The sequence below is a fragment of the Vigna radiata genome, chromosome 6 (assembly GCF_000741045.1).
Source record: "Vigna radiata var. radiata cultivar VC1973A chromosome 6, Vradiata_ver6, whole genome shotgun sequence".
Classification (NCBI taxonomy): domain Eukaryota; kingdom Viridiplantae; phylum Streptophyta; class Magnoliopsida; order Fabales; family Fabaceae; genus Vigna; species Vigna radiata.
The window spans coordinates 34,751,385-34,766,661 of NC_028356.1; the positions used below are offsets into that span (position 1 = coordinate 34,751,385).

The 15,277-nt window shown below is 28.8% G+C and overlaps 1 protein-coding gene across 1 annotated transcript; it reads right to left on the reverse strand.

Moving 5' to 3' along the window:
* Positions 1-8,071: 8,071 nt before the first annotated feature.
* On the reverse strand, positions 8,072-9,625 carry LOC106763939 (transcription factor MYB44-like). The gene has a single exon (XM_014648120.2). It carries the CDS (start codon positions 9,524-9,526, stop codon positions 8,702-8,704), a length of 825 nt encoding a protein of 274 aa, XP_014503606.1. The 5' UTR covers positions 9,527-9,625; the 3' UTR covers positions 8,072-8,701.
* Between the last annotated feature and the right edge of the window lie 5,652 nt (positions 9,626-15,277).

Here is a 15,277-nt window from a genome sequence, read left to right on the forward strand (position 1 = left end):
GTTTAACCAGTGGAAGGATAGACTCACCTAATACATATTCTTAGACTCGTCTATTTAATACGTGGAATGATTTGTTTTATATTTTATACTCAAAAATACTTGTGTAACTAGTACATGAATAAACTCGTCTAATGTATTGCTAAAATCGTTTAATTAGAGTATCAACATACTCGTCTAATATATATTACAAGATTAATTTAATCAATGAATAAACATACTTATCTAATGTGTATGCATAGACTCATCTAATATGTGTATGAAAAAACATATCTAATGCATATTGTTAGACTCGTTGAATCAGTATAGGAATGAGTTTTTTATCGTGTATTGCTAGATTGATCTGATCAATTTATCAACAACTTGTTTAATGAAAGTATTCCTAAACTCATTTAATCAACATTTGGAATGACTTGTCTAATATATTTTTGTCATACTTTACTATTAGTATATCTACAATGTCATCAAATGTATATTGTTTGACTCAATATTTTTTGCAATATTCATCTAAAAAGTGTATGAGAAGACTTGTCTAATATGTATTATTATACTAGTCTAATTAATGTATTGACAAACTCTTCTAATATGTTTTGCTAAACCCTTCTAATAAAATTATTACTTTTATAACCATAAAAAAATTAAATAATTTTATTTTAGATCATTTTTAATTTTTTAGATAATCTTTTTATTGTAAATAGTTATTTTATTTTAAAAGAATGATTAAATTTAAAAAAAAAAGAGAATCAAATAAAAAACGGATAAATTAAAATAATATCCCTTAAAAGATAAAATTAGTAAAATAACTAGCCTGTTTCACCCTTCAACTCCAAAGATTTCATCCTACACCTCCAATTTCCAAAAATAACCTTATATTTTTCTTCATTTGATTTCAAAATTTGATAAAAGATTTTTTTCATCGAATTTTGAAATTCGATGAAGGATTTTTTTCTTCATCAAATTTTGAAATATGATGAAGGATTTTTTAAAGATTTCATCAAATTTCGAAATTCGATGAAAGAAAAATTCCTTCATTGGATTTCAAAATCTGATGATGTCTTGAAAAATCCTTCGATCAAATTTCAAAATCTGATGAAGTACAAAAAATGGGATGTAGGATTTTTTGAATTATGAAGGACAACTTTGGAATTTAAAAAAAAAGTGGAGGTAGAAGGTGAAATGATTGGAGGTGCACGGTAAAACAACCAAATAACTATTTTATGTTAAAAAATACTTAAAGGGATAAAATTGAAAACAAAATGTAGAAAATAATAGTATAGACTAGCCACTCAAATATTCATCTGTTATTACCAAGGGTAATTAGTGTCACATCTTTATTTTCTATATTTGTCAAGTATTTATATACAATGATTCTTAATGTATTTTAAATATTGATTATTAAGTGGTAAATCTAGTACACATGAAATTGTAAGCGCCATCTAGTATACTTTATTTGTTTTTGGAATCAAACCTCGTAAGAGCTATTTAGAATTTATCTAATTTTTCTTAAGTTTTGGATCAATCCATTAAAAAAATGCAATTACTTAAGATATATTTTGATGATTAAATAAGAAATATTGATAGTTAATTGACTTATTCCATCTTTTTTATGTAAAGGATATATGATAAAATTGGTATTCAAATGTTATGTTGTTTAAAATGAATATAATTTGAATAATGTATAGATAAAATAATTGTTTTAGATTGAAGTTTGTTCACCTAGAATCATATGTCACTCAAGCAAGAAGTATCCTTACTCAAGCTATAAATGATAGCTATAAAATTGAAACTACTCATGATAATCTTAATTATGTTCATGAATATATATATATATATATATATATATATATATATATATATATATATATATATATATATATATATATATATATATATATATATATAAAAACTGCTGTGTCTCGTTAAGAACATTAGTTATCATAAAAGTGTATTTTGCTTGCTATCTGGTTGAGAAAAGAATATGATATTTTATTCATTTCAGGACTTGGGTTAGAGATGAAATTATACACCATATTCCAACTTCATTCTCTATCAGTGGAATCAATCACTCACTAAAATATAACATATTTGGTCAATAGTTCTCTTTATCAATAGGCAATTGTGGTTTTCGGATGTTCTAATTAATTATAGAGAAATGAAATGAGGATCAACTAGGCCAAATTGTTCATCAGTAAAAAAAATGTACTTTTAATGATTAATGCACATAGAAATTTAACCAACTCATCTAATATTTCATCTTTCAACCTCGGAAAAGAAGCAGACAAAAGTAAGTGATGGTGGGGAAGGGGGTAAATTATACACATCAAATAAATCAGTTCCTTAGTTTCTAATAATCCTAAAATCCTACAAAACATTGCTGCTATGTAACTTCTCTCAGCAATTCTTCATGATAGACCACAGACCAAAAAAACTTACAGTGTCCAATGTTTAAGAAAATTCATTCGATTATTTTATCTAAAGAAATACATATCATTCAAATCCAACCATCACAAGTTGGAAAAACTAAAGTCTAACAACAGGCACCAATGCCACTGCAGAAAGAGATTTTCATATTCAATTTCATTCAACGGAGTCAAAATCCACTCAAAAGATTATAAAAACTATAAATGAACACAACTGAATACACTTAACAAAAACACATGCTAACCAACAACAGAGTTATAAACCCACATGAAAATTGCAGCCCTGCTCATAAAGAAATAATAAATTACTCAACCATGATTATAACTGCATTTCTTTCTCCTATGAAAATTTGTACTAAAACGTTACTTCATACTTCATAAACAATCACACTACACAGAATCGTAAACCAAGATGTTGTTTCCATGTTTTCTTCTATTTCCAACGGAATAAAAACATAACCAAATATTCCACCCATACAACCAAAATGGAAAACAGAGCACACAACACACATATCATTCATTATTTTTATTTGCCAAACAAAATACCCCAAATGCAGCATTCCAATCCCACTAAATTCGAGGATTCCAGTTTCTCCTCTTTAAGAACCCCAACAAAGGGTACATCAAATAGTTTATTAGGAAAATCTTTGTTAACTAGCCTTGGTAGAGTTTCATTCTACATGATTCATCTGTGAACCATCATCGCCCCTACCATGGTCATGAGCAACTAATACAGTTCCATTACTCACATGCAGCCTTAGTATTCTCTGGATTATATGTTCCCTTTAGAGAAGTTTTCTTTGAATCATTAGAATCTAATCCTAAAACCCTTTCATCGATTGTTATTTGACTTGGGAAGCTAATCACAAATAACAGGAACTGACACAATGGTTGAAATCTCTAGAACCATACTGCTAATTATAAAATAAGGGGAAATGTTCACTAAATAAGACTTGGAACCAACACTGCATAAACACCACAACAATAACACCAAAACCCTAACTACAAAACGCAACGATAACCTTGCTGCATCCTGGCGTCGTCTAGCTCGCCGGAGATGCTGATGAATCCCCGGGCCACAACTGGGCCGAGCGAAGGTGGGGTCTGCAGAAGCGGATTTCGCTCGCGTCCAAGAGCCCCCAGCAAAATCGAGGAAGTTCCCCTTAATGCTAAACCCTAACTACCATAAGCAGATGGGGCTGACGAACCCAGTCGTGAGAACGTGGTCGGGGCCATTATAAGTTTTAATTAGTTATAAATTTAAGGATCTTTTATTGAGTTTTTATTAAATTTTTTAATTAATTAAATACTTAAATTTTTGTATATTTTTAATTAGTTTTTTAATAATTAATTTTTTATATTATTTAGATAATATAATTGTTAATTTGTCTAGTTATCTTATTTATTGTGTCAATGTTAAGAAATTTGTATCTTGCTTACTTATATTTACATGTTAAGTAATATGATATTTCATAATTAAAACACCTCACACACTTGGGGAAAAAAATTTAGTATTCATGAGTCATTATCATTCAAATCATTTATTCAAGTGATCCTTTATTCTTTACAACACATCTTAAAATATAATATTTATAGATTCTTGTTATTTTTGTATATACAAAATATTTAAGCTTTTTTTTTACCTAATATTAAAATACTTATCTGATTCCCATCATTTAAATATTTCTGTCTTTCAAGATTTCATGGTAGTATTTCTTAGTTTTTTTCATCATCGTTCATTGTCATTTCATTAACATGATAATGTTATTATGACTTTTTTTTTTTCTTTTTCAATTTTTCCAATGAAAACAGTTATATGGTAAAGAGATCTTCTTGTGATTGAAGAAGAGTCGTCTTCAAGTTTCACATACTCTTTTTCTTTTGGAGAGGACCATGTATAACAACTTTCTTCTCCTTTCCTTTCATTGTTGACATGGTGGTTCTCATTGCATTGTCATCTAGTGTGGTTGCAGTTAGTACTTCTAGACCAAATGGAAAGCTCCCTCACACAAAGTGTTGGTGACAAATAATTTGAGTTTGCCCACCAAGAAAAGGAAGGACAAATTTTATCCTATCATTGATCTCAAGTATTTTTGAGTAGTTGGGGAAGTTGCAACCTATATGAGTATAATAATAACTATTAAGTTATTAGGTGTGATAAGATTGTACAAAGGATGGAGTTCTTTTCTGAAGCAATTCTAATTTGAAAGGAATTGGTCAGTCATACTACATACACAAAATTTTAATGGATACACAAAATTTTAATGGAGGAAGATTATAAGTCCAAAGGTGCCTGAATCCTATACTGAAAGAAGCGGTATGGAAAGAAGTGTTGAAGTTTCTTGAAACTAACATGATATACCCAATATTTCAAAGTGTTTAGGTTGGTCTAATCCAAGTTGCCCATGAGAAATGAGGTCATATTAGTGCGCAATGAAAAGAATTAACTCCCAATTATTACAAGTTGAGGATATTCTTAAATTATATAAAGCTTAATGAAGCATCAATAAAGGATCATTTTCCATTTCTTTTTTTGATGGATTAGATATTAGAGAGATTGATTGTCAGTTTTACTGCAAAATCTTTGGTAGTTATTACACTTACAATCATATAGTAATGAATTCTAAATACTAAGAAAACAAATTTGATGTGTCCATTTTATATTTTTACATAAAAATGTCATTCGGATTGTCCAACACTTTAATTACCTTTCGATGTTGTATGCTTTGTATTTTCCTATATGATATAGAAAGCAATAGAAGTTTGTGTGATAGCTTCTCATTAATTGGATCATCATTTGACTCTTTCTTGGATATTGTTAATACAATGGTAAGAAAATCGGTTGGAAAGATGTGTTGAAAGAAATATGGCTTTCAATTGGAAAAAAAATGTCATCTATGGTGAAGCAAGGCATAAAATTTCTAAGAGAGACATTGATTTGGATCAAATAAGAAGAGACATTATAGAAAAAATGCCTCCCCAAATGTCAAATGGAATTCAAATTGTCTTAGACCATGCATTATTTTATCTACAAATTATAAAGGTTAAGTTTAATCTTAATAATGATTGTTTGAATGCATTTTCTTTGTTAAAACAAAAATCGAGTTCAATTCCCATATAACTGCACTAGATTGGAATTAAACATCGAACTAATGTGTGATGTAAGTGATTATATAATAGAAGTTGCACTGGGTTAAATAAAGAACAAAAACTTCTATACTATACATTGTGTAAGAAAATTTTTGAATAAAAACCAAACTAATTATGCAACAATGCAGAAAGAACTACTTGCAATTGTTTATACCTTTAAAAAAATTGTTTTATTTAATTGGATCACAAATCACTATTTACATTGATCATGCGACCATTAAGTATCTTTTTGACAAAATCTGATTTTAAACCTAAAATGATATGATGGATTTTATTATTATTGAAATTTGACATAGGAGTTAAGGATAGAAAGGTTGAGAAAATCATGTTACAAATCACCTATCAAGGTCGGAAAATGATGAGGTGGTCATTTAGGAAGGTGAGATTATGGAGGAATGTTTGGGTAAACAATGATTTTTCATTCAAGAAAGACCTTAGTTTGCTATTGTGGCAAATTTCAAGGTTATGGAACTCATTCGGAAAATTATTATTGACACCAGGGAGTGAAGTTCCTTGTAGGCGAAACTCAATATGTATGGAATCATCCTCACTTATTTAAGATATAAGCAAATTGATCATTGAAAGATGCATTTCATGTCATGAAATTGAAGATATTATTGTATTATGATAACTCATTGGATGGATGTCATTATAATGTGGAGTGTTCAATAAGTCTTCAATATTCATTATTGGTCTACTATTTTTAAGAATACTCATGTTGACAAATGAGTACAAACTTGTAGCCGTAGATTATGTTTCCAAGTCAGCAAAGACTATTGAGGCTTAGAAGGACGATGGTAGAATAACGATCAAGTTTCTGCAAAAGAATATCTTTTACAAGTATGATACTTTAAAGGTGTTGGTTAGGTATGGAAGGTCGTATTTTTCTAATGCACACTTGAAGAAAGCCTTAAGTCAATATGATATTAAGAATCATGTGACTTCTTCGTATCACACTAAAACTAATGGATAAGTTGAGGTATTTAACATAAAAATCAAGAGAATCTTGAATAAAACAATGTCTTCATCCAAGAAGGATTAAGCCATTTAAATTAGATGAAGCACTATGGCTTATAAAACAACGTAGAAGACTCCTTTAAGTACATCACCTTTTTAGTTGGGCTATAGAAAATCATGTAGTTACATGTGGAGTTAGAACATAATAATGCATATTGGTTCTTAAAGTGTTAGAACTTTGATTTTAAAGCATCAAGTGAAGAATGTTGTTACAAATATATGAATTAGAGGAAAAAGGACTATATGCCTATGAGTATGATAAGTTATACAACAAAAATGTCAAGCTATGTCACAATAAGAGGATTTTGTAAAAGAGACTTCAATGTTAGACAATATATGTTACGTTTTAGTTCAAGATTAAATCTCTCTAAAGATAAATTGAAATATAAATGGTAAGTTCTATTTATTGTCAAAGATGCTAAACCACAATGCCAACTATTAAAAATATTGCTAAGAGGCTAGTTGGAAAACTGTTTTGTCTCACTATTACATGGCCAGATCTATCTTGTACAGTTGGACTGGTTAGTCAGTTCATGTAGGTTTCATGTGTTGACCGTTGGAATGCTCTCATTTGCATTCTAAGGTATGTCGAAAAGGATCCCGGATAAGTATTGTCATATGAAGATAAAGGAAGCATTCAGGTCTCTAGGTAATGAAATGCAGACTGAGCAGGTTTACATATTGATAGACGGTCTACTATAAGATATTATGGTTTTCTGGGAGGAAACATTATTTCATGGAAAAGTAAGAAACAGAATGTAGTAGCTCGATCAACAACCTAAGCCAAGTATAGGGCGATGACATCACTAACACGTGAGCTTATATGGGTGAAACAATTCCTTCAAAAACTTAACTTCTGTGACATCCATACTATGAAGATGCATTGCGATAATCAAGTTACTCTCCATATTACATCAAATCCAATGTTTCACGAGAGTACTAAACACATAAAAATTTATTGTCATTTTATTTGTGAAAAGTTGTTGACTAAATAAATATGTACTGAATTGTATTGATGGTTCATTTGTTCTAAGTTTGTTATATACAATTTTTATACAAGTTACTCTATTTACAATGTACTTTGTATTAAACTTTCTTATATAGAATGAAAATAAAAAAGATATTTCAAGTCTTCAAGAATTAGTTTATTATTTCAATCTCATGTGAGCCATTACTATTGTTACTTATTTGAAATAAGTGTTTATTTTACTAATATTATTGATAACTACTACTTATTTTATACCATAAGCTAAAACTCAAATCTAATAAATGATATCGTATTTATTTGAAAATTCATTTAGTCTCATTTTCTTTCTCATTTAAGTATGTTTATAAGATGTTTTTGTACTTTAACCTTTAAAATATTTTGAAATCATTTGCATCAAAATTCAACAATATTTTGAAATGATTTGCATCAAAATTAAACACCATAGTGTTCATAAAAGTATTTATAAATAAATATAGTTAATAAAATACCTAACCAATATTTGAACAACACGAATATATTTAAATAAGTGATAAAAAGTAAACTTTGGTAAATGATGGAAAGAGATTAGAGTGAGATATTTAGATGATGAGCGTGGAGTTGAAATTTAGGAGGGAATGTGCGGTGTTTTTCACATGCCTGAATTTGGTTGGCATCACTCAATCACTTCCCCAACAAGTTTCCACCGCAAAACAAAATATTCCAACCGGACCCACTTCTGTCAATCATACATCCCACCCTTCTGATCTTCCTTCAATTTGAAGGACACAGACAAAAACGGTTCTGTCCTTTCTGTCCTCCTCCATCACCAACTCTCCCACATTTTTTTAAGGTTTCTCTTTCATTCTCCTCATCACTCATCACTGTTCAACCACACATACAATTATCATCATCATCTCACCAAAAATATTTTATCAGAAAAGCACTATTTCATTTTTTTCTTTTTAAGTTCTGTACAGTGCCAAAATTATTACTAATTTTTACCCTTAAGCAAAGGGAAACTAGAATTTACTTCAACTACAAAATAAAATAAAATTCTCTTTTTCACTCACTTTTCTCTTTTTCTCTACCCTCTGATTCACTCTGGCATGTTCTGATAATTCAAACGACACCGTTTCTTTCACTTTCACTTTCACTTGATGTTGCTGATTCCCATGCGCTTCACCACTGCTTTTCCAATGACTTCCGTTTGTATTCTCAAACCATTCTTCACCTCCATCCCTGACATGTAGCTCCTCACTTCCTTCCTTATCATTTCTTGCATCACCCTCAAAAACTCCGGGTTGAACAATTGCTTTCCACGCTCTTCCACCGTCGCCGCCGCTGAAGGAGGAGGAGGGGGCGGTGGAGAGAGCGGCGGCGATGCTGGCTGCTGTATAAGCTCCGACCTTAACCCAGGAAGACATAAACTCAGTGACGTGGCTGGATCGGAGAGTGAAGAAGCGGTTTCCATGAGATTGGGCCTGCAGAAGGCCAAGGCAGAAGGAGTCGACAGAGCCGGCTGGCCCGGATCGCTTAAATCGGACTCAGATGGACTGCTTGGGTTTAAATAACCCGCGCTGACACTGGCGGATCTTTTTAGGGGTGGACGATCCGTTGCATCGAGACCAAGGGCGGAGCATTTTCTCTTGAGAGTAGAGTTCCAGTGGTTTTTGACGGCGTTATCGGTGCGGCCATTGAGTAGACGTGCTATGGTGGCCCACTTGTTACCGAACCTACTGTGCGCCCTGACAATAGCATCGTCCTCTTCCGGCGTGAAAGGGCGGTGCTCCACTTCCGGTGAGAGCTGGTTGCACCACCGTAGCCGGCATGATTTGCCGGATCGACCAGGAATAGACTTGCTTATCATCGTCCAGTTTCTCGGCCCAAGAGCCTGCACCAGTCTCTGCAGCGCCTCGTCCTCCTCCGGGCTCCATGGGCCCTTGATCCGATCCATATCCCTGCTTCCAGTTGCCATGTTAGCAGAGTTTAATCATAAAAACAAAATAAAGAAAATATCAAAATTAAAATTTATGAGAGGTGTGTTGTGTGGTTTGTGAGAAGAAGGGTGGGGTTTGAGGGAGAAATAGAAAATGCAAAAGGGATAAGGATGACCGGTTGGGCCGGTTGATGTGACCGGTTGGGGGCGGTTGGCTAAGCAGTTACTTGCATACAGCTGGCAAACTAACACGCGTGGGAGTTGGAGCCTCTTCACACTTACACGTATGATCACGTTATCGGTGCTGCCTGGTATTTTCTGTAAAATTATTAACTAATTAACTAAACTAATCTTCCTCACACTCAATCTCAATTAGATATTTTAATTATTAAATTAATTACAATTTTAATTATAATTAAAAAAAATCAACTCATTCATTCCAGAATAGATCCTCTCATTGACTAAGACGGTTTAACAGTTGCGCATTCTAAATTCACTCTGACCAAAACGGTAAGCTATAATTCCAACGGAACCAGTTTTGATTGTAAAACATTATTAATGGCTTGAATTAATCATTATTAATTAATAAAATCTGATATATTCTTATTTTAAAATTTAAAAATACTGTTTTAGTTGAATTTTTAAACTAAGCTAAATCTACAAATTATTTTCGGGAATCAGATTATATATTTATTTCTTTAAACCTAACGGGTTTCGCTTAAATATAACTACTGACCGTTACAGATATAGTCTTCCAAATCTAAAATTAAACCATGATTGACTGCAAATTAGTTTTTTTTATGTCGATAAAATATAGAATAAGAAATCAATAATTTTCATAGACAGTTTATTTGTATTAGAAGTTCAAAATTTGTTAAGAAATAGTTATTATTTAATGGATTTTTTTAATTAACTTTAGTGGTTTAAAATTAATTGTAAATTTATCTAGGTTGATTAAATTAGATAAGTCTAACTTTTTAATTGAAGAGTCATGTTTTTTTATATAAAATTTGAGGTGAACAATAAAAAAAAAAGTGTGTTTAAAAATATGAGTTTAGATGTATATTTACCACTTGAATTTTTAAAGAATATTAATACTATTCATTTTATTTATATTTAATCTTTACTTTAAAATATTTTACATATTTATGATGAATAATAACGGTACCTTCCGAATGTAGACTAAGTTACAGAAGTATTGGATCTGAGATCCTAAACCTATTTATTATCATCTGTTATCTTTCGAGAATTGGACTCATAAACAGGAATTTAACTGATATTAAAAAATCTTGATAACTAATAAAACCATAACGGTTATAACAAGAACCTAGAATTCGTATAACTATCAACTAATTCCAATTTTAAAAAGCAAAAGTCAAGAATTCATCTTAGTAAAATCTTGGTTTAATCATTTAGAATATTTTTATTTTTGTACAGTTTTTTCAATTAAGTTTTCCTATTATAAAATCTGTCAATCAGGTCTCTAATTGTGAAAATTTGAGTCAATTTAGGATTTACCGTTAGTTTGAGTGGACGACGGTAAAAAATTATGTGCATGACAGTATCGCGGTGGGGCAAAGGCGGCGGCGGTATGGGCACGGTAATGGAGTGTGTCGTGTTTTTGATCTGAAAATTTTTGGGTTTTTGGAATTTGAAAATCTTGGAAATTTTATGTCTTAGAATCTGAATTTTATAATTGAGTTTGAAAGTAAGAATTTTTTGTTTTTTTATTGTCCTTTGAATTTGTTTTTTTTTGCTATTTTATTTTGCAAATTTGGGGTTTCACAATGGTTGTTGGTGGCTGTTAATGGAGATTGTGGTGATGCTGGGTTGGTGAGGACAGCAACACCTTGTCAATTAAATATCTTATTATAAGACAAAAAATTAAAAAATAATAAGCTTCTTATTCTAAAAATAAATTAATAAAGAAAAAGGAAATTAGAAATGATGTTGCTTTTGATTATATTTAAGTTTTTTAAATATGTAAATAAAACAAATTCAATTCAACACATTAAACTCTGGTAAAAGTTGATAATAAACATTTTTTTAACGTCATCCATCTAAATTAATGGCTAAATTAGTTCAATTTTAAATAATAAGAGATCTAAGTGAGAAAATCTTACAAAAATAGAGATATTCTAAAAGATTAAATCTAAAATATTTTGAACCAAATAATAATGTTAATAACTAAACTTAATTTATATTAACTTTAATTTGAATATAAATAAAATGTTAATTATATTTTATATTATGATCACTATCTTCTTTTTTAAAATTTAAGATATATGAGAATTATTAATATGAAACAAAATAATAAATAATTTTGTATTTGTATTTCAATTCTATTTTAATTTTAACAGAAGATATTTTTATTAAAGTTAAACAGGTTGATGGTTTTTTAATTTTTAATAAAAGTTAAAATTAGTTCATTTTCAAAATTTTGATTTAATTTAGATTTTTAATTTGGAAAATACACTAATTTAATTCTTTTAACCAAATTAACCAAATTATATGATGTTTAGTTGATATTTATATAGTATTTTATGTTAGTGTTTGAATAATTTATACCATTTAATATATTTCTATTTCAATGCTAATTGAAAACGAATTTGAAATATTAAATAAATTTAACAAATTTTTTAGTAAAAAAATTAAATCTATACATATTTAAAATTGAGAGAATAAATTGAATCCAAATTTTGAAAAAAAGTAATCCCAATTTTAACTAAAATTTAAAGGAAAAAACAAATTTAACTTTTTATATTAAATGCAAGTAATATTCAGTTTTATAAATAAAAAAAACAATAACAAATATGAAAATATAAATATGTATTATTTTGTCATTTACAGTTTTATTAAGTATTATTGAAAAAAACATTATTTTCTAAATATATATGTATTAACTTTGCATGATTATTTAATAAACCTAACACTTTTTTTCACACATTTAAACAATAATTCCATTTACTAGGTGTGAATACTAATTAACTCCCATTTCAAAAATTCAATCTCTTAAGTTTTCAACTACCGAAACATATATTAATAACATCTATCAGTTACAAAACACAATAGAGAAAAAATAAAAAATAAAAAGAGTAAAATCTTTGATAGGAAATGCTTTTTTAGTTGAATCAATTAGTTGATTTGTTATATTTTTTCATGGTATTGTTAACTTCTTACTCATATAATATGTTAATATGAGTAAACAAAGACTCGAATTTTTGGATGAATAAACTTTTTGATGAAATAAATAATAAAAAATTTACATTCTATTTATAATTTTTTATATTCTTTATTTATTTAAAAGTTATCTTTTTTGAGATTCTAATTTTATAAATCTCAATTTTATTATTATACCTATTTTTTCTATTATAATAGCAACAAAAATAATCTATGTCATAGTTGTTAAAAAAAAATCATGCATACAATAAATAAGATAATTATTAAAAGAAACGATGTGTAAAATAATTTTTTTCCAACTTTATCCTAGGTAGTTAATTAAATTTTAGAAATTAATTATATCATTTAAAGAGTAAAATAATAAAATAATTGATATTAATAAAGATAAATATAATTTTACTGTACATAGTTAAATAAATTTAAAAATAATTATAAAAATGAAAAGATAAAGTAACTTATATTGATAAAAGTAAAATTAGAAAATGTGACATGAGACAGTTATTAGATAATTACAAAATCAATTTTCTTTATTAATAATTTTTATGATTACTGTAAATCATATAATTTAAGTACAGTTAATCATTCTTTATTTTCGTGTATTTATCCGTTAGAATAAAAGAAATTTAAAAAGCAAAATGAAAAAAAGAAAAACAACCAAAATAACATGTTTTAAAAATAAAATAAAAAAAAATCACAACATCTTAAAAATAGAAGAGAAAAAAACATATTTAACCTTTTTAATAAATTAGGTAAGTCTCACTTTTTATCTGGAAGAGTTTTATTTTTGTTTCTAAATTTGAGGTGAACAACAGAATTTGGTTACAATAGCCTCTCCTAGTATTTTTTTTTTCTTTAATATTAAATTCATGTTTATTAAGTAAGTAAATTTTTGGAAGTATGAGTTTTTTATTGTCTTAAAAATAAGAGTTTAGTTGTATATATTTCCCACTTGAATTTTTTCAATGAATTCATCCTAATAAGACCTAAATTACTCTATGCAGTTATGTGTAATCCAAACAATGAAGTTAATAACTAAACTTAATTTATACTAAATTTAAGTTGAATGTAAATAAAATGTTAATTATATTTTATACATGATTATTATCTCTTTTTTTTTAATTTGAGATATATAGGAGAATTATTGACATTCACGATATTCATTTAGGATAATATCAACATGTAGAAAACATAATAATAAATAAACTTGTATAACCTACCAATCTTAATTAAGATATTTATATAAATGTTAAATATGTTTTTTTTTCTCTTAACCTTAAGAAAAATTAAAATTAGTTTTATTTTTAAAATTTTGATTCAATTTAAACTTTAAAAATACATATATTTAATCATTTAGTTCAACATTAAGTGAGAATGGTTAAATAAACCTTTGAAATATAATCATTTAATTTAATATTAATTAAAAAATATCAAATAAATTTAATAAAAATTTCGTTAAAAAATTAAATTCATATATTTTTTTAAGTGTAATAATTAGCAAAATTTGGTCATTTAATTCAAATGTTAACAGAAAAATATTTAATAAATTTAACGAAAAAATTGATTAAAAAAACTAAACTCGTGTAATTTTAAAATTGGAAAACTAAAATAAATCAAATTTTGAAAGATAAATTAATCATAATTTTCCCTTAAAAAGTGAGAAAAAAATATTTAACCTTTTATAAGTAATATTCAGTTTTATAAATCAAATACAATAACTGTCACACCCCATTAATTCTCCATCTTAGTGGAGAATATGAGTCAGCCCCTTTTGCTTCTCTCTGTGAGTGGAAGACAAGTTCGCATCTTCAATTAATTCCCCATCCATCGAAAACAGTGCGGCAGCAGGGAAGGAGGGCATTTGCAGAAAGAAAAATCCAAGTGGTAGTACATGGAGTTCGGAACTCAGTTAGTGGAAAACACGTGGCACCAAGAAGGAGTGTGAGGCTTCAGAAAATGGAGGACATGTGGCTGCAGCCAAGAAGACCGTCCGGTTACGGTAACAATATTTAAGCTGGAAATTTAAAACTGACGCCATTTTATCTGAAAGCACCTCTCCATCCTCAGCCTTCAGCAAACTCAATTTCTCCTCCTTCTCTCTAGACTCCACAACCTTCTCTCTAAAAATCCTCCCACTTACTGTTCCAATCACTCTTCAGGCAACGTTTGACGCATCTTGGTGCCAAGCTCTTTCACTTGCACCAATCGGTTTTCGATTTGGACGGGTAAGTTCAAATCTTTCTTGTCTTTGAAATTTCTGAGTTATTCCAGGCGTGCGAGTGTTTTTCAGCTTGCATGTAGTCTTTCACCCTTTCTGAAATGGTTCTTATGTGTTTGATTCCATAGTGGAAGTTTGTCATTCTTTTAGAAGATAGTTGAGAAACCATAAGAGCAACTTAAGGAGCAAAGCAGTCTCGGGGAAAAGCTTAGGAATTCTGGATATAGAGGTAAGGGAAGCTTATAAATTTAATTATGATTATTTTGTATGCATGATTTTGTGAGTTATGCTTGCTGAGTGTATGATCTTGTTGTTGAGAAATGCATGTTTGATTTTTGGTATGAAATATGTCATAGAGTTATAAAACTTAGTGAAAATATGAATCTGTAATCGAA